This window comes from Phoenix dactylifera, chromosome 14 (assembly GCF_009389715.1).
Source record: "Phoenix dactylifera cultivar Barhee BC4 chromosome 14, palm_55x_up_171113_PBpolish2nd_filt_p, whole genome shotgun sequence".
In the NCBI taxonomy this organism is placed as follows: Eukaryota; Viridiplantae; Streptophyta; class Magnoliopsida; order Arecales; family Arecaceae; genus Phoenix; species Phoenix dactylifera.
Window position 1 is genome coordinate 6,230,703 of NC_052405.1, and position 18,246 is coordinate 6,248,948.

The following is an 18,246-nucleotide window of genomic DNA, read 5'->3' on the forward strand; positions in this document are numbered from 1 at the left end:
TATCCTCCAACAATGACGGATTGTTCCACATATTTACTTTGTTTGTGCTTAGTGATCATTTACCTTTTCCATTATAGTAATGTTTTGAGGGAGATTAAATGGTTTTCATTTTGGTAATTTCTTAATATGTAATCTAGTGTTGAATGGGCAAATTGACAATACATTTGAAACTTTTCTTTTGCGATTCTTTGGTTATTCATGTTTATCAATTAAACACAATATGTTGATATTTAACATTGGCCTATTAGCACATGCAATGCACCTTAAGCATTTAAAGAAGGAGAATCACATAAAGAATCCATATTGAAACGGTGGAGAATATTGAAGGGACATGGGTTAGTTTGTGAATGATTAAAAAAATTTGGATAATATTGAGGCATTATACATGGGAGAATAAAGAATTCTAGGTGACATGGGCTAAATCAATTGTATGATTAGTGATGGGGAGGATTTGGATAGAACTTAACTTTGGTGGACATGATCCAGTCAACGCTTAAAGTCCCGGTACCAGTACACGTGCCGTTTTGATCCTAGGTTAGTATGGTACCTAGATGGGTCAGGATGGATGGGAAGGGCCGTAATCATTAAGAACAAGAATAAAATGGAAAATATAAAACAAAAATTCTCTCGGGATGCTAGTCTAAAAACCAAGTGTCAGGATGCAGCTGTCCTAGTCTGTCTATACTCTGTAAGAACTAGGATAGTGGAGCCATCTCAGTCCATAAGAGTCATGATTTTTAGGGGTGTCCCGGTTACCTTTCCCTTGTCGAAATAGTAAAGAACCAATGGGACATGCTAGTACAGTTGGACCATCAATTCTTGGATTGGGTAGATTGGATCATCAAGTGGAGGGGAAAGGAGAGATTTGGAGAGCATCTTGTTCATTTGTTAATAAGTTCAAAATCATTTGCCAAGTACTCTTGTTTGATTCATATATTAAGCAAATGAAGGCAAAAATAGCAACTATCTTATCCAAAATGACCGTATACTTACACGAGATTTTGCATCTTTGCTTTTTCCCCCCCTTTTTCATGTGAAAAACCTCGGTTCTGAGGCATTAATATTTCATGTGGAAAAGTGGACAAAAGATCATCTTACCATGCTGGTCCTTTGAGCAAAGGGGAAGGGAGCGCAAATTATATAGGAAGCAGAAAGTTTAATTATCGAATATTTGGTTATTATTTGATAGGAAAGCTAACATTGTGTCTATTATTTTATTTGGTTTCTTGATTTGGTGCTCCATAGTATCATTTTTTTGGTAAGGGTGGTCCTTAGCATCATTACAATTACAAGAGATCTTGGATGGATCTAAATTTTTCCACGTTTTGGATTGTGACAGTTGATATCTCAATTTATCTTAGTTTTGCTCCTAGTGGAACTACAAAAACTTAAAAGTTAGTAGGTGACAATCAGGTGGCTAAGACTGACTGACATCTAGTGCTATATTGGTGCATGTGGCCAAAAAAATAATACTCTAATAATGATGAACAATCAAAAATATAAACCTAGAATGATAATTGTAATCCAACAAGTGTAGCATAGAGTATCAAACAAGATGCAGTAAGTCAGTGGAAATAATGAATTTGGCAAATTGATCGATCTCATTCTCTATGCTTAAATTAAACCAAATTGTTATGATGGATGCCCAATGGGCTAAGTGGCGAAAGTTACTGTCTTTTAAATATTGGAATGGAAAATCTTACACTCTATTTGGATTATTTTAGGAATAGGATATAGCAGGGTGAGGTTGTGTTTGTGGAATAGCAGGAGAGGAGGTTACGGGTAGCTAGAGGGGGTTGGATTGTTCTTACGAGATCTATTCTTCTGACAGATTAGCAAATCAGATTTGGCAGGTTTAAGCATGTATGGGGTTAGATGTTGAGGAAATGGGAAAGATATGCTTGTGGTGTGGGAGCATAAGGATGCCAATGATGGGGAATTTACCTACCTTGGACTATTATAGACTCTTTTATGGGTGCTAACAATATTTTTTCCAAATATATATATTATTGTAATCATTATATAATTATTGGTGCTATAAGTTACTTTTTCATCTACGGCAAAAATGACAACTTGAGAGAGAGATGCACATGGTAAAGTTGTTAGGGGGTGGTACCGAGGACCAAGGTTTGAGTCCTGCCCTCACCATAATTTCTCCCATCCTAATTCTCAAAAAAGAAAAAAAATTTGAGAGAGATGCAATATGCATTTGAGTCATAGTTAGGTTTGAAAACTCAACTTCAGTTGAAATGTGGTGTTTGACTCCAAGTTTTGGAGTTTTGGTAATAAATAATTCAAGAGATAAGTATAGGAAGAAAAAAGAAGCCAAGCGAAGTTATTATATAACATTTAGTGTATTTTATGATATATAGGTTCTTTATTTGTATAGTTTTTATAACTTTGGTTGAATCAGTATTGCATATAAGTAAAATACAAAAATAATCCAGTGTTTTCTGTAGTTTCAAAACTCCTTGCATTTGGCAATTATGAAGGTTTTTAGTGCCTACTGTGTTGGAATCTTTTATTTATCGGTTTTTTAGTAGAATTCCCAGGTATATTGAAGTTGTGCTCCTTTATTATGTTTGTAAGGTTAAGTGATATCTAATTAGATGCATGTAGCTTTAGGATGTTGTATTTTGTTTATTAAAAAAATATCTTTATCATGAATAATAGTGTCTCTATTTACTTGTTTGCATTAGTCTTTGTACTGTAGTAATGGTCTTTTCGGGGGGCTTTGGTCCATCAGCAGTTTTATTTATCATCAATACCCTCTTTCAACGCAAGAAAAAAATAAAGTATTGGAAATTGACACTGTCGCATATGTACTAAGAAGTAAAAAAATAATGCCAATAAGATAGTTAACACCAAAATAAAACATTAAAAAAGCATGCACTCTACATCATCTCTTTGTTTACTTGTTAAAAGTCTAAAATCCTCACAACCTTGCAAATTTTATCTGCTCGAGCCTATCAGATATAAATAAGTATTTCTACATGCCATATAGTCGAATAATATAAAATGGACTTTCTATTGGATTTAAGATGCATATAACATGATCAACTTTCTTCTCAAGAAGGAAGAAAGAAGAAAACATGATTATGTTGGACTTACGATCCAAAGATTGTGTGATGTACTTCCGTTCTAAAGAAAGAGATTCAAATTGTTGAGGGCTATTTTGATCCACTTTCCTCCACTCCTATCTTGTGCATATCAAATAATGATCATCATTAAAGTCTAAGATCTGTACTGTGGATTCTAAGATCTTTCTAACAATGTTCTAAATTTTGGACATTTATTTGACTAGCAACACATAACTTCCATGGTTTTTTCTTCTATCTAAATAGGTGTTACAAAAGAAAAGTCATTTTTCTGTATTCTTGGTCTTGGTTTTCTTGTGATCCAAGTCGATGGAAGTCCTAAAGAAGGGATTTAGAAGGATGGGAGCGGTCAATGTTGGAATTTTTTTCCATTTCTCTTGGTGATTGATAATAACTGTAACTTGGAGCTAATAATGTATCATCACATAACCATTTAACGATATCCATAACCAACAAGCATCGTCCGAGCTATTGTGGGTTAGCTCTATGAATTTTTATTACCAAATCTTTCCTGTTTAGGTCTATCTTTTATGTTACTTGTTTCCTAGGCATTCCATATGTTCCAAGAATCGGTCTTCACTCCATTGATGTTGGCTGCAAACAGCAGGCTGTTGATGTTAGGTTGACAAATAGTCATAAGAAGCATGTCAACCATGAAGGGGACCATGTAGTATGCTATAAAATATATATTATATTTAATTCTTTTGGATGGAACCCAACTCTTTGACAAATAGTCATAAGAAGCATGTCAACTATGAAAGAGACCATGTAGCATGGTATAAAATACATATTATATTTAATTCTTTTGGATGGAACCCAACTCTCTTTATGAGCGGAACATTCATAGTTATTGCCACTTAATTTTGAGTATTTCCTCCTTTTGAACATCTATTTTGCTAAGTTTGGGATCTCAATTCTTTAAGTACAAGAAGTGCTAGTTGGTCCTAGGGTTTGCTACTGGAACACTTCAACATAGCCCAAAGTACCCACACCCAAGACTTAAACATGGACATTGATATGGTACTTGGACATGGCTTCATAAGAAGAAATTATAAGATATTCGAAGGATTTGATACTTATGATACTTAGACACACCCACACTTGACACAAACTAGAGTGCATGTAACGTAGGTCCCGCCGCATATTTCATGGTTAAAGATGGCTGAGCTGTAAGATTATGGCACAATCAGTGGTTGGTTAATGGTGCTCTTAAGGATACATCTATGCTTTGTCATTTAGTGGCGAGGAAGGATGCTTTTATTAACTGACTTTAACATATCTGTAGTCAACTTAATTGGAATTTGTGCTAATCAAATCAAATGATGAATAGTTCCAACAAGTTATTGGTGAACAGCTGCTACGAGATGTTAAATTTTGGTGGGACTAAGTATAGGCATGTAAAGCTAATTTGGAGTACTCCTATTTGAAAAATGGTTAAGGTTTTTATGCTGTTAAATGAAGGTTTCTAACTTCTGAGAACTTATGAAAGATGAATTGGCCGACTCCTCCAGCTTGTGTTCTCTGCAACTTATTTGATGAAACTATTGATCACCTGTTATGTGTCAGTTTTCTCAAAGTATCTGGATTTTTTAAGGAGTTGAAGTTCACTAACAGCTAAAGACAAAATTAGATCAGTTTGCTTTAACAGCTATTATTTGTTAGTCATCTTGGTTAGAGAGGAATCAGATAGTTTTTGCCGGTATCAAGAAAGATGTTCAGGAAGTGTTGGTGAAGATAAGGATTAGACTAGTGAGGCATCTATGTCCCCAAATCAATGTTCTCAGCCTTCCAAGTCCGGGGTGTTTGGCCCTTTTTGTATCTGTTGGTTTATTGTTCCTTCTGGAGACTTCCTGTTCTGTCCTTTTTTCCACTGCTTTTTTCCCCTGTGTGTGTGTGTGTTTTTTTTTTTTTGGGGGGGGGGGGGGGGGATCCTTCGCCGGTTTTTGTACTTCTTTCATTTTCTTGATGAAGGTGCTCAAAAAAAGGAATAAAAGAAAAGATCTGCTAGTTGGTATGTGATCGAAGGTTTAACTTTATGGATTAAAGTGTGATCTGCTAAAGTTTTAAATTGTCGACTGCTTCTCAATGTGACAATAACATCAGATATATTGTTTGATAAGAAAATTCTAATTATACAAGTTTACTTATGCAGGTAAAATTCAAGATTGATAAGGATTGCCTACCTCTACCTGAAACCGTTTTTAAACATGCTATACAAGAAAACTACAACTCCCGGGGCAAGTTTACTCCAGAGCTCAATTCAAAACAGGCAAGTTGAGATTCTGTATCTTGCGGCTATTAAATAAAAATCAGCATCTCTTATGTTACAATTTAAAGCAATTCAGCTATTAAATATAAAGTTTTGTCATTTTGCTACCCAACTTTTTACTGTTTGAGATGGAGTGCAGGTCCGTAAATTGATGTCGTTGTTCCGTCCCATCGATTTACCACCTCAAGAAGCACCTCCTTCCCAGTATGCCGAGGATCGGCACCCTGCACCTGCTGCCCGGTATGTTGAGGATCGGCAGCCCCCACCTCCTTCCCGGTATGTTGAAGATTGGCAGGCCCCACCTCCTGCCCGGTATGTTGAGGATCGGCTTCCACGGCCTGCTGTTAATTTGGCCCCTCTGGAGGATGCTTATAGAACAGTGGCACGTGTTCCACAGACTCGGTACATTCAACAAGCGCCCCCTCCTGGAAATGATCCATATGCACATTATGCACGAGCAATACCTGGAGTTGAAGCTCGACATGTTCCAGCCACTGTTCTGCCTCATTATGATCCGTATTATCCGACACTTTCAAATGATCCTTATTATCCAGTGCCTCCACGTGATCCATATCAAGTGGAGACTCTGCGAGCTTACCATCCTGAAAATCCTATTCCACCCGAGCGGTATGTACTTCTTTGTTTCCAACTGTTCCCTCCAAATGATCCTTTACGTTTGTTTACGTTTGTACTTGGGTAAGCAGCAGATTTGGCTGTAACCGTTCTGGGATGGGAAAATGTTGGACATTCATCAGACCATTTGATGGCTGGATGTTGTACCAGCCACACATTGTGCATCAAAGTACGTTAGATGCATGGTGAATTGTCATCTATGACATAGTGTGCTCCTCATGTTGCTGTGCATCTCACACATCCAGGTGCATTTGTCGGATGGCAGTGCATTAGACCATCCAATAGTCTGATAATCACCAGAGTTGACCTGATCCTCTCTTTTCATCCCTTTCTTATGCACTAAGTATTATCTATTGCCTGATCATACTGATCATCAAATAAATTTTAAAGCCAAATGAGGGGTTATGTTTATCTTTTAGTACAGCCGGATCTTGGAAGGCCATTAATTTTGCATCATGATATGTTTATCAATTAATTATTTCTGGCTTTGGATTGTTAGGCTTTCATAGTTTCATTCATATTTTACACTGTGAGCTGAGTTTAGAATCATTGCTAAACTACATGTGATGTCAGTCTTCTGGTACAAATTGACATATAATCCTATATTATAAGGTTCTGTTCGCTTTTTTGTCTGATCTTGTTATTATACCTGTTTCTTTGTTGTATGATGCTTATAAGCATCTTTCGCATCAGACTTAGTTACAGGGTGGTGCCTGAGATGATACCAAGGGATCCACTTCCTGCTCCAGCTAGGGAATACCGAACCCTTGCGGGGAGGGAAGCTGAGATGGTTTCCCTTGCAGATCATGCGGGTGAGCTTTACTACCCGGAGCAAGGTGTCCCTCGTGCTGCTGTAGATGTACCCCCCCAGCCAAGCCCTTGGGCATCAAGCTATGAGGATCCAAACCGAGCATATGTTGATAGTCTTCAGAGGCCAGTCACTAGCAGAGCTAATGTGGCAAACATGCCCGTTTCGTCTCTCTATTCATTTGCTGGTGCTTCTACATATCGCTGATTGTTGAGACCATTAGGCTGTATGTTGTTGCTCTGCCCTGCCAAGCGAACACACCCGTCTTTGCTTGTTTTTGTATGTTGAAGCATTGTATCTCGATGTTTTCAAGTCTTAAACTTAGAACAAGCAGTAGCATCATTGTTCTGGTATAAGAAACAACTTTGGAAGAGCTTTTATCAAGTTACATTGCATTGGCCAGCTGCTGAAGTCCGAAAGTTCACTTGCATTTTGATAATTTCATGCCTCATTCGATCTTGATACCTGTTTAGATTCTAACTTTGGTTTCCACAAAAATGCCTGTACTATCGGCTTCCAGATATGTATAACTGGTTTTCTTAAAGATTATGCCAACTGATGTTTATTGGCTTGTTGGTATACTTTCCGTATTTGAGGTCTAGGGTTTGAACCCTGGTGGTGGCATTGCCACAATATTTCTCAAAATAGTTTTTGTATTGGGTGAAACTTTTCCTGCTTGGTTTTTCCAGACCAATGAGTATTTGGGTCGGTACCCAGCTTCAAAGATATTTAGTGTCACAGGTTAATGAGCTAATGTTGGTTGATGACTTTATAAGAAGGTAGTAGGCAGAATGTAAATTATTTGCTGTTTTCCGTTTGCAGACAATAACAAGAAGATTTCGAGACAAAAATTCTTATTTAATTACTTTATCAAAGAATTTGTCATCTTGAAAGGTTTCAATCATTTGTGTCAGTGGACCCATCCACCAATTATCTGGCTTGCTAGCAAATAACTTTGTTTTATAAGTTATTCTTTATGTTCGACGACTTCATTTTCTTAGCAGTTTTCATCTGAATATCTTTTGCAGTGTGGAGATTTTTCTTGGACTGTTCAATAATTTGTGTTGACATCAAGCTGCACCCTGCAAGTTCTTCAATCTATGCTTTAAAGTTTATTAGTGGGGTGTGAAAACATAGTTGTGGGGGTAATATGGAACCGTAATCTTCAACGTATGGATTTATACTATTGGAACGGTTCCTACTACCTGGAGTTTGTAATGGCCATAATTTGGCCAGCCTAACCTCAAATGGATCCCTTCATAGTTAACTGAGAAAAAGTGGCTTGCTATTACCATCCATTACAAGAGCTTAAGGGATCAACATGTGAGAGAATCACTTGATAAAATTTAGTTACATGTATGTATTGTTTTGGATCAGTGCCGATGTTTTTTCAGTAAACTATCATGATATGATTAATCTCATATTCAATACCATGCTAAGATGAGTTGATGCCTATTATCCTTGTCATATACCATCCCTTATAATATAGTAATAACTGGATAATGTTTTCAGAGGCCATTTCTTAGGTATTGTCTACGCCAGTTACTGTTTAAACCATGATGACTGCAGCATAATAACTATCATTTGGAACCATCATTAACAGTCTTGTGACAAGGACAATTTATAAATTCTGACGCTTGCGGTCTTTATAAAACAAATAAGGGATTGTCCTCTCAAGGAAGATCCCTGGAAAACAGAACCAAAGAAGGGAAGTCAATGGAAGTGGCGTAGCTCGTGTTTCCCTTTATTCAGGCATGAATGGAATTTCCCACCATTCCCACCACTCAGGGGAGCCTTCGCTGGAATTTCCCTGTTAGAAAAGCCAACTCCCACTCACTTGGTTTGATTCTACCCTACTTTAGTTGACCTATCAGCTCTCCGGAGACCTGAATGTTTTTTTGATGTCGCTGAGAACTAATTAGACCTAGGCACCGCGGCGAAAAGCACGATGATGCTAGATAACTCAGTAATCGGCTACTCTGGTCGGAATTGGAGAAGTCGAGCGGTGCTCGGTCATTACAGCCGAGTTTCACGTCGCATCGGGTGATGCTTTGTACGCAGATAACATTCTGCTTGTCACATTAGTGAGATCTCAGTGATCACTGTTCCTTCAGTTAGGATGCGGTCAACTGTGGAGAGCTTTGTTATGTAAGCTCGATGATATGGCGCTTAGGCTTGCCTAGTAGCCGCTTCCGATCCTTCATATGTTGGCGTCGTGGCATGTTTTAACCACGCATCTGCATGTTTGTTGGTGTGATGAATGTCTAAATACCAATCCTTACGTAATAGATATTATGAATATGATGTAGCATTTTGCTATAATCTGTTGGAAACAACATCTTTTATTCAAAATATTTATGCTAGTTCACAAAGATAATATTTTGCCTTATAAACAGTAAAATCATGGAGTAATAATTTTTGTGTTCTTGTTTTTTGTAAATAGCTAATAACAATCATTGTAATGATCAATATTTCACTTTTTTTCAAAAAAAATGGTGAGAGATGATGATTTCATTTTGATAAAAGATGATTTTGAAGATTTAATCTTGATATTTGGGTTATCATATTTATTGAAACCATGCTTAAGGTTCTGGCTGAGCATTTTATTCAGAATGGACCAATAGGATTACATCTTAGATGTTGAATTGCATGCAAATTGTTTGGTAGCCTCTTAGATCCAGCTGATTAAATGTTGCTGATAAGAGGCCATCCTAAACGTGCTAATATATTGGACAAGAGATCCTGTCTCACATGTACAGGAAGCCATGTTAGTTTATTTCTTTTCTTTCTGTTTTCCATTAAACACCTGCAGAGAAACTGTATGGTTGTGCTTGGCGAGCTCGACTTCGTTTTCAATGGCCATCTGTAATCTGTTTGTATATCAAAGAAATGGTTAAATGGAATGCAGCCTTTAATTTGCCAATAGGTTAAAACAAAAGGAAAAAGGAAATTATCTTGGGACATGAAGGGCTATTAGGTCTGTGGCTGCTCACCTACCATTCAAGATTGACATTTTCTTCTCTTTTTTTTTTGATCTTGGTATGATGCCAATTATGCTATCTGCAGTCCTCAAAAAAGCAGTAAATGGCAAAAGCCATTTACCACCCTGCAGTCTGTTCCTTTTTGCACCAGGTTGGATGGATGTGGTGGGCTTGCAAGATATTGTTCACAAGTCTGCGGAAAAAACAGGAAAAAAAAAATAGGGAGATGATTTGAGTTTGTTGTTCCCCTGCAAGTTTATATAATAACACTATTAGGGTAATTACTGTAGTTTAACAATAAGTCTAGTTCTACTAGAGCTGCTTTTCCCCAAATCAATGAGCTAGCAACACAGAAAAAAAAGCGCTACTACCAAATGTCTACATTTATTGTGACCACTTTTCAAGACAAAAAGGCATAGAGGAAATGCCTCGAGTCAATGCCGGAGTACCAAGGTGCTATGACGCTGAAGTAACCCATGCCATACTCGCAGAAAAGGCTCGAACAATCTTTACCAAAAAGGCACTTGCATCCGAAACCGATACAAATGGATAGGTACATAATACCTAAGGGCACAAAACAACTCTTTTTTAAGAAACTCGGCAAAATAGTCCCATAACTTCAGGAGGAGAAGGAATGCCTCCTCACAAAGAAGGTCGCAGTGACCAGGCCCAGGCGTCTGTTTACCAAAAACACAGGTTTCTATAAAGTCATAAGACCATGTATGGGGGTTGATGCCTGCCTAGTGCCGGAAGGTCAAGAAAGTTGGTGAGCCAACGACTGAAGCTCCAATGAATGACGATCAGGAAAAAAATCAAAGATTTTACGTAGTATTTTTTTTAATCGAAAAATTAACGTGGTTAGTTTCGTACCCTTGTCTCGACGAGAAAAAGGGTCATATAACAGCCATCATATCTAGTATCCTTGTTTAAATATTTTGACTCGAGATTAGTTATATAAACCAATTTTTTGGTCTGTATGATGGTTTGACATTAACAAATAAGGGATTATCTAGGCTTGCTGCACATTATATCCTAAAATTTATATATCTTAAAAAAAATGCATGATGCACGGTGTATGAATTAAACGGTGTGGGCTTTATCTTTCTTGCCGAAAAATGATTTACTTTTTTTCGCAACGTGCATCGTTGGATCGCACAATAGCCATTATAAGATCGGTGCAGACAGATGAAGAAAAAGTTTGGAGTACTTTGAGATGCAAGGCATGGTCTAACGGTTGATATTATGAAAAAAGATTAATCATTATTACACACCAAAGATACAATCTGAATCCAAATTAAAAATGTATTATAAATAGTATCCGAGTGGAAATGAAAATATTTTGTTTTCATCGCGAAGTGGATCTAAACCACGCTCTGAAGACAGCAGCAGAGATTAAAAAAAAAAAAGCATAATAATTTAAACACATAAATGTAGGAGACATACAGTAAACTACTCTAAGAAGGTGTATGTCAAGGAGAGATCAATGGCATGTTCCCTTGGAGCTTGAATCTCAAGTAGGGATGAGATTTTGGCAATGTTTTATAACAATTTATCCTTGCAAAGTATGGCTTGTTCACCAGTCTTACTTCTGGTCTAGTCATTGGCATGATCGGTCAAGCTTTTGGTGACTTCATTAAAGAACACTCCTTGACATTCTAACCCTCACTTACATCAAGGCTTTAACATCGCTGATTAGAACCAGTTACCACTTACCACTGGCTCAAGAAAAATTATCCCCCCACAACGCGGTTTCCCAGAATCATAATTTTCTCCCTAATCTACCCCCATCTTTATTCTCCGATTCCCACGACATTGGGGGGTAATACAGTAAATGCGCAACTACAGATGCCGGCATCGGGGGTATAATTAGTCTTTCTATTCCTTCCGGCTTCCCCCTCGCGCTTTATTTACGCGTTTTCCCTCTCGTTTTCTCCTCTCTCTCTCTCTCTCATGCTCCTATTCCCTCCTCGCGTGGTGGTCTCGATTCCTCCGCTGCCGCCGCCGTCTTCAACCACTGGCCGCGGCTCTCCTGGCTTCTTCGTCGACTTCGATTTGTTGTGATTGATTTCTTCGGATGGGAAATTGCTGCGCCGGGGACGTCCGCGGCGGGCAGCAGGCCGTTGGCGGCGGGATGGGAGGCGCCGCCTCTGGTACGCCCGGAGGGTTCAAGAACGCCGACGTCAGCGAGGCCGTCGACCATTTCCTCAAGTCCCGCGGCCTTGGCGGCCTGCACTCCCAGATCGAGGTTCGTCTCTTGATCTGGAGCCCGAGAAACCCTATATTCCTGCTCTCTCCGTGCTAGATCTGTGATTCTTAGACGAAGCGCTTTGATCGTGGTATGGTGGTAGATAAGATTTGGTAGTCTGGTCAGTGGAGTGAGGTTGCTTGATCGTAGAGTTATATGACCACAGTAGCGAGGGCCGTTAATTTCTGGAGAAAGAAACTGTGGCTTGAGAGGCGTAGTCAAGTCATCACTGATGATGTAATTAGTAGCAAGTTTCAAAATGGTCAGTCTAGATCCGGGTAATGTTGTCTGCAAGTCGGTGACACCATGGTCATTCTTTCGATACATAATTGAAGAAAAAAACTCTGTATGTGATATTCTTCCATAAATATATCTCAATAATTTGGAACCCTCTCAGATGAAACATGCAAATTCATGTGTAGGTGACATTTGATGTTTTTAATATCACCTATACATGAAAATTCATGTATCGGTGATATTAACAAAGAATTTACTTTTCCTATGCCTTTCTATTTGAATTCACCAGCTGAGTACATAAGCTCTGACTCGTAAGAGATCATGGCAGAGCATTTTGTTTCATAAGAAAATTTGGCTCTTTGTTTCCATGGCTGGACTAGTTTTAACCTGTGCAGTGTTCGTGGTAGTTATCCTCGGATACTAGTTTGAAATTAGTATTAATCACCATTCATGAGGTTTGGCATCTACTTGCTGGAAAAATGTTGCAAAAGTGTCTTGTTTCTAATGAGGTTTTGCTCAGAATCCGTTTATATTGTGGTCCTTTGGTATCTATGTGTCACCTTCTGGAGTTGAAGGTGTTAATGATATGAGAGCCTTGGACATGCAAATCTGATTACTTTTCTGTTTAAGATACTGATTTGGCTGATTATAATATTGTGCAACAGCTGTCGCTATCTGCTTCAAACTTGCGTGATCGAGATGTGCTTTCAAAGGTATGTTTACTCTCTTAGCACTGAATTTTTACATGTCCTTGCTTATCCGACAATGCATAATTTCACTGTAAGCTAAATCATTGTACTGATTGCTTGGAATTCTATCTCACAGTCACAAAAGATTGAAATTATTGATCGCCTAATATTCCAAACTTACTAATTGATGTTTAGAATACTTCTATTGGGACAAGTTCTTTTCTGGCTTGTATTTTACATATAATGTTGGCTTTGATGTTTCACTTTTTTCCTTCAACATTTCAGACTGTCAAGCTTTACATATTGATTTGTATTCTTGTTTGAGTATATCACAAATTGGTTTCGAACATTAATAAAATGGAGGTTTTTGGAAACAAGAACTTTTTATTTCTTTCTTATGAGGAAAGCCTAGAGAACAAAAGATTTTAGTTAAGCTTTTCTTTTTCTTACCTTGCTGAAATTTTATTGAAGAATCATAAGTTTTAATTTTGGGCAAGTTATGTTAAAACTAGGCATCCAACTATAATGTACATAATCACTCACAAGGCAATTTGGTTTAACCCATGCCCTAAGGCAATTTTGGGCAATTTTGTTTTATTGAAGAATTAAACAATGGCTGCATATGAATTCAGCTTGTGATGTTAGTAAGTTCATCTTTGTTTGTAGAGCGACCCCATGGCTGTTATTTATGCAAAAAGGAGGGATGGACAACTTGAAGAGATTGGTCGCACTGAAGTAGTATTAAATTCATTGAATCCTGTGTGGATTGCAAAGATTACTGTTATTTACCAATTTGAGGTTGTGCAGCCCTTGGTGTAAGCTTCAATATTTTTTCATATGCACTTCCATGTATTTTTTTTTTAATTCCACATTTGTTTATGTCTCTCTTTGTCGAATCTATTTTCTTCCTTACAGACATTGAACAGAACTTTTGTTGCAGGTTCCAGGTATATGATGTTGACTCACAGTTCCATAATGTACCAGAGAAGGTATAAATATTTTTCTTTGCTGCACAAGCATTGCCATGGTGTTCTCTTGATAAAATAGTCTGCTCATTCCAATGAACCATTCAAGTGAAACAGTTGACTAATTAATCTTGGATTTAGTCATCATATGTGCATGGCTTGGTTCAAGCATGTTAAGCATGGGAATTATTTGTATTATCGTTTTGTTGCCTATGCAAAGCTCTTCAGCAGATGCCCTGTTGTTTTCAGATGTAATTTTCTGCTCTCTTTTTTTTCTCCAAATGGTTAAAGAAGCAAAACTACTAGATGATATGATACAGAAGCAATCGCAGAGGAAAAGTTAGTCACTCTCCTATTTAATCTGATATTTATGATCTCTGCATAGAGTAAAATTCTTCTAGCTCCTTCACCAAGGTGGTCTTTAGAGCTACTATGTTAATGGTGTTTTTGCTCATCAAGTATTTCTAAATGATAGCTTCCCATTGTACTTCAAGATATTTGCTGATGTGAAAGGGGAAGTATTCACACCACATACTGAGTCATATTCCTCGGCCCCTTCCATAGGTAAATAATATTTTCATATTGAGAAAAATACTCAGTTCTTGGAGCCCACACTTCAACAGAATCTGCTGCTGTAAATCCCACCAAGAAAACATCCTGATATAGAGTCTTAACACTCTGTTTAGTCATAACTATGACGTATGCAAGATTGACTTCTATTGCTTGAAAAGTTGCCATCAAAATAAAATTCAAAAGCCATTCATTAGTGACATGACAAGAAGGCCACCTTCATTTATTTTCTACATCAATACACAATCACATTTCTACTTCAAACCAATTGACACCAATAGTCTAAGTTGATAGGGAATGGGTCAATAATGTATATCCGGCTCGAAACATTTTTGGTGACCAGTTTGGAAAAGATCAAGGCCCACCTTGAAATGAAATAATTGAACAATATGAACAGAGAGGCTAATTAAAATTGTGTAACGATTTTAATAGCTTATTATTTGTGCTCTTATCTAGAATATAAGCTATATTAAGCATTACATAAGTAAAAACAAACAAGAGGTGTCCTCTCAGAAAAAGAAGAGTTTTGCCCTACTCGTTCCACATATGCAGGTTTCCTTGTCAACCTAGAAGCTCTGTTCCTTGGACAGTTAAGTTTTCTGGAATTATAAGGTGCCAACAGTCCTAGCAATAGACGTCACTGCATAACACTTCTTGACACTTTAAACAAGGTTGTCTTGGTTAGGTCAGCAATTGTTGACACTTGATGATTATTTTGATTGTTCTATTAGAAACACCTTATTCTGAATGATGACACTTGGATTCTCAACCATTTTACTCCTAAATCATATTAGTCTAAAGTGTTTAGGTTTCTTAATTGAAATGTAACACGACCCACCTTTTTCTTCTTTTCCTCCAATGCTATTATTGGAGAAGTACCATTGACTAGTCAGCTTGCTCTAGCTGTTAGGATATTAACACATATTTTCTGTTGTACATAAATGTCCTAATATCTAGATTTTATGAGGTTAAGCTGTGAGGCACTTGGAGACATACGAGCATCTATATAACATTGCCTGGCAGATGGTTCAGCATCTTCTCCTCAGGAGCCCTTGTAGCCCTCCATTTAGAAGCATATATAATGCCACAATTTTAGGCACAAGAAATTGTGGCTCAAATATAATAATGCAACCAAGGTTTAATTCATCTGATGCAATTTTCACTTTATATCGAATCATAAGAAAAGAGAACAGAAGAGGAGGGGAATGGGTTTGGCAAGAAGAGAACCAGAAAAGAAAAGGAAGAAGTGTTTTCTAACCCATTTTTTGTTGGAGGCTTTGTGCTGATAGGTTAGGTTTAATAGCAAAAGTTTGAGGACAACAAAGTGCAGATCTTAGAGCTTAAGCCAATGTTTTAAAATGTGATGCATACTGCCGTTTATGTGCCGTGCGCGTGCATATGCACATATGGTCCCCTGACTGCAGGGCATTACCTATATGTAGTAAATATACACAGTTATACCATATATGGACTGGAAAGGCAGTTCAGTTAGCATTACAGGATTGCATATATGGCCTGCATACATGAGCTTGCTTAGCATTCTGGAGTTACATATGCAGCCTACTCTTATCTGGATCTATGCACGTAAAGTTGGTTTAACCTCATGATTAGATTTGATGTGGGTCTTGGGTGGGCCTAATACATGTATTAATAGTGTTAAAATATTGATTTTGTTATCATTATTCCTACTAGGTATTGTGTTCTAAGTATTAAATACTAATTGTTAGGTGGAATTCTTATTAATAATGTTACCATCCATTCAAAAAGGATTGCTAATATTATCACTATTATTATTGTATTTAATGTATTATATTTACTTTATATAGTTAAAAAATAATAACCGTATGTGCAGGTGCGTATGCTGTCCACATAATGCATATGCACATTGCAGTCCCTTGACAACCGGCATACTGCAAAGTCTTTTTAAAACGCTGGTTTTAGCTGAATCTCAAAAATCGCAAACAACCAATAGTTTCATCATATAGAAATAAAGGAAATTCAGAAGCTATGGCTTGTATATTTTTCTGTTTGTGCAGGGAAAGCCATACATGAGGGGAAGAAGTGATTCTAAGCCAATCTCCGTTCATAGAGTTTGCTTGAGTAATTGATATGGTGGTATTATTTCCTGATAAATAATTCGAAAGAATAAGAACTGTAGCTTACAATATATTATGCCACATGTTGATATACTCCAATAATAGCTCATGTTCACATGGTTTATTTCTTGCTATATATTTTGGGGAACTGAAGTTCAACTTTTTAAGCTATGCCACATTTTACATGAGAACATTTCGGTAAATATGTCACATATTATTCTATTTCAACAATTGTAGCCTGGACTTGCAAGAAACTATATGCCCTTTGCATGCAATGATAAGTGATGAATCTTCCTAGTAATGATGTAACAGTTTGAGTTCTGAAAAAAAACTATTATTAGAATCAAACCGATCCTTGATATTTATTCCAAAAATTTGTATAACAAATTTGTATGGTGCTTCTTAGACTCTTATAGTTTTGACTTGCTAAAACTCAATACATCTGCATGCTGGCATCTACAACATCTTCAACATCTGGACTTTCTTCAAAACTTGACTCCAACTTTCTCAATGATTTTTGGAACTCTAGAGGCATCAGTCAAATAAAAGGAAACAAAGAAAATGGTTCAAACCTAATCTTCAGCATTTTTGTTTGCTTTGCTCTTGCATGCCAGGGAAAAAGAAACTATTTAACTCAATTCCAGCGAATAAAAGATTGAGTCTCAGTTTTGTTTTTGATATAATGAAATGTTTACCGAATCTAAGTTTGAAAAAACTTGTTCCTAGACTTGCAAGCCAAGACAAACCAAGTATTAGGTTGCTTGGTCTTGGCTTGGTACATAGAACGGCTGCTCATGCTCGGCTCCAGCGCAGTTTGCTTGATGTAAGTTGTTCAAGCTTGACCTATCAAAGCTCTGACCTGAGCTTTTGTCAAGCTTGGCTTGAGCCAAGGTTAACATAAGTTGTTCATTCTCTGTTCCTATAACCTCTGAGCTGAGGTTTTATCGAGCCAAGTGGAGCTTCCCTTTTTTTTTCTTTGCAAGCTAGTTGTTTTCAGGTTTAGCTTGTTTATGTGCTGAGACCTAAAATCTGTTTGAGCCTGGCTCATTTTCTAACTCAGCTAAAGCCCAAAGGAGCTGTTGTTGACATGATTCATGCTGCTCATGAACAGCTTGGTTTGTTGACGGATCACTGACTCTGCTCTCATCTGCTATTCCCATCTTTGCAATTTGACCCTTCAACCTAAAAATCTTGACTCTTGTTTATGTTTGTACTAATTCACTAAATGTATTACACGTCAATATTTAAGTGCAGGTAATTATATAAGCAATATAATTTTTTTTAATTGAATATACAATAGAACATTTAGAAAGCTTTCACTCTGTGCAGATGCTTAAACTAGAGGAGCAACAATTTCTTGGAGAAGCTAGCTGCCTTCTGTCTGAGGTATAATGTATGCTTATTTACAAATTTGGATGGTGTACTTCATGAGAAAAAAATCACTTAGTGGGATGAGTTGATTGGCTCTTGCGGTCCACTATACATTCAAATTTTTGAGTCATCAAGATAAATCAAAAGCTTTATTCTTTTTACCTTTGGTTTTGCTGCAAGGATAGTGAGTGCTGTACCAGCCAAGGATGGTATACATAATAAGAAACTTGCCGGTATATTGGCTGGTATGGTGAATCATGTTAATCTAAAAGAATAAAAAACAT

The 18,246-nt window shown here is 37.3% G+C and overlaps 1 protein-coding gene across 1 annotated transcript in view; it reads left to right on the top strand.

Moving 5' to 3' along the window:
• The window catches only part of LOC103708117, a 46,460-nt gene that overhangs the window by 21,448 nt on the left and 6,766 nt on the right, over positions 1 to 18,246 (top strand). The window contains exons 5-13 of the mRNA XM_039133939.1: positions 5,251 to 5,367; positions 5,507 to 5,994; positions 6,694 to 7,012; positions 7,498 to 7,549; positions 11,859 to 12,034; positions 12,937 to 12,984; positions 13,627 to 13,775; positions 13,901 to 13,949; positions 17,921 to 17,977. Of these exons, the coding sequence (XP_038989867.1) occupies positions 5,251 to 5,367; positions 5,507 to 5,994; positions 6,694 to 7,012; positions 7,498 to 7,549; positions 11,859 to 12,034; positions 12,937 to 12,984; positions 13,627 to 13,775; positions 13,901 to 13,949; positions 17,921 to 17,977 (1,455 nt within the window). The remainder of the gene's footprint in view (positions 1 to 5,250; positions 5,368 to 5,506; positions 5,995 to 6,693; positions 7,013 to 7,497; positions 7,550 to 11,858; positions 12,035 to 12,936; positions 12,985 to 13,626; positions 13,776 to 13,900; positions 13,950 to 17,920; positions 17,978 to 18,246) is intronic.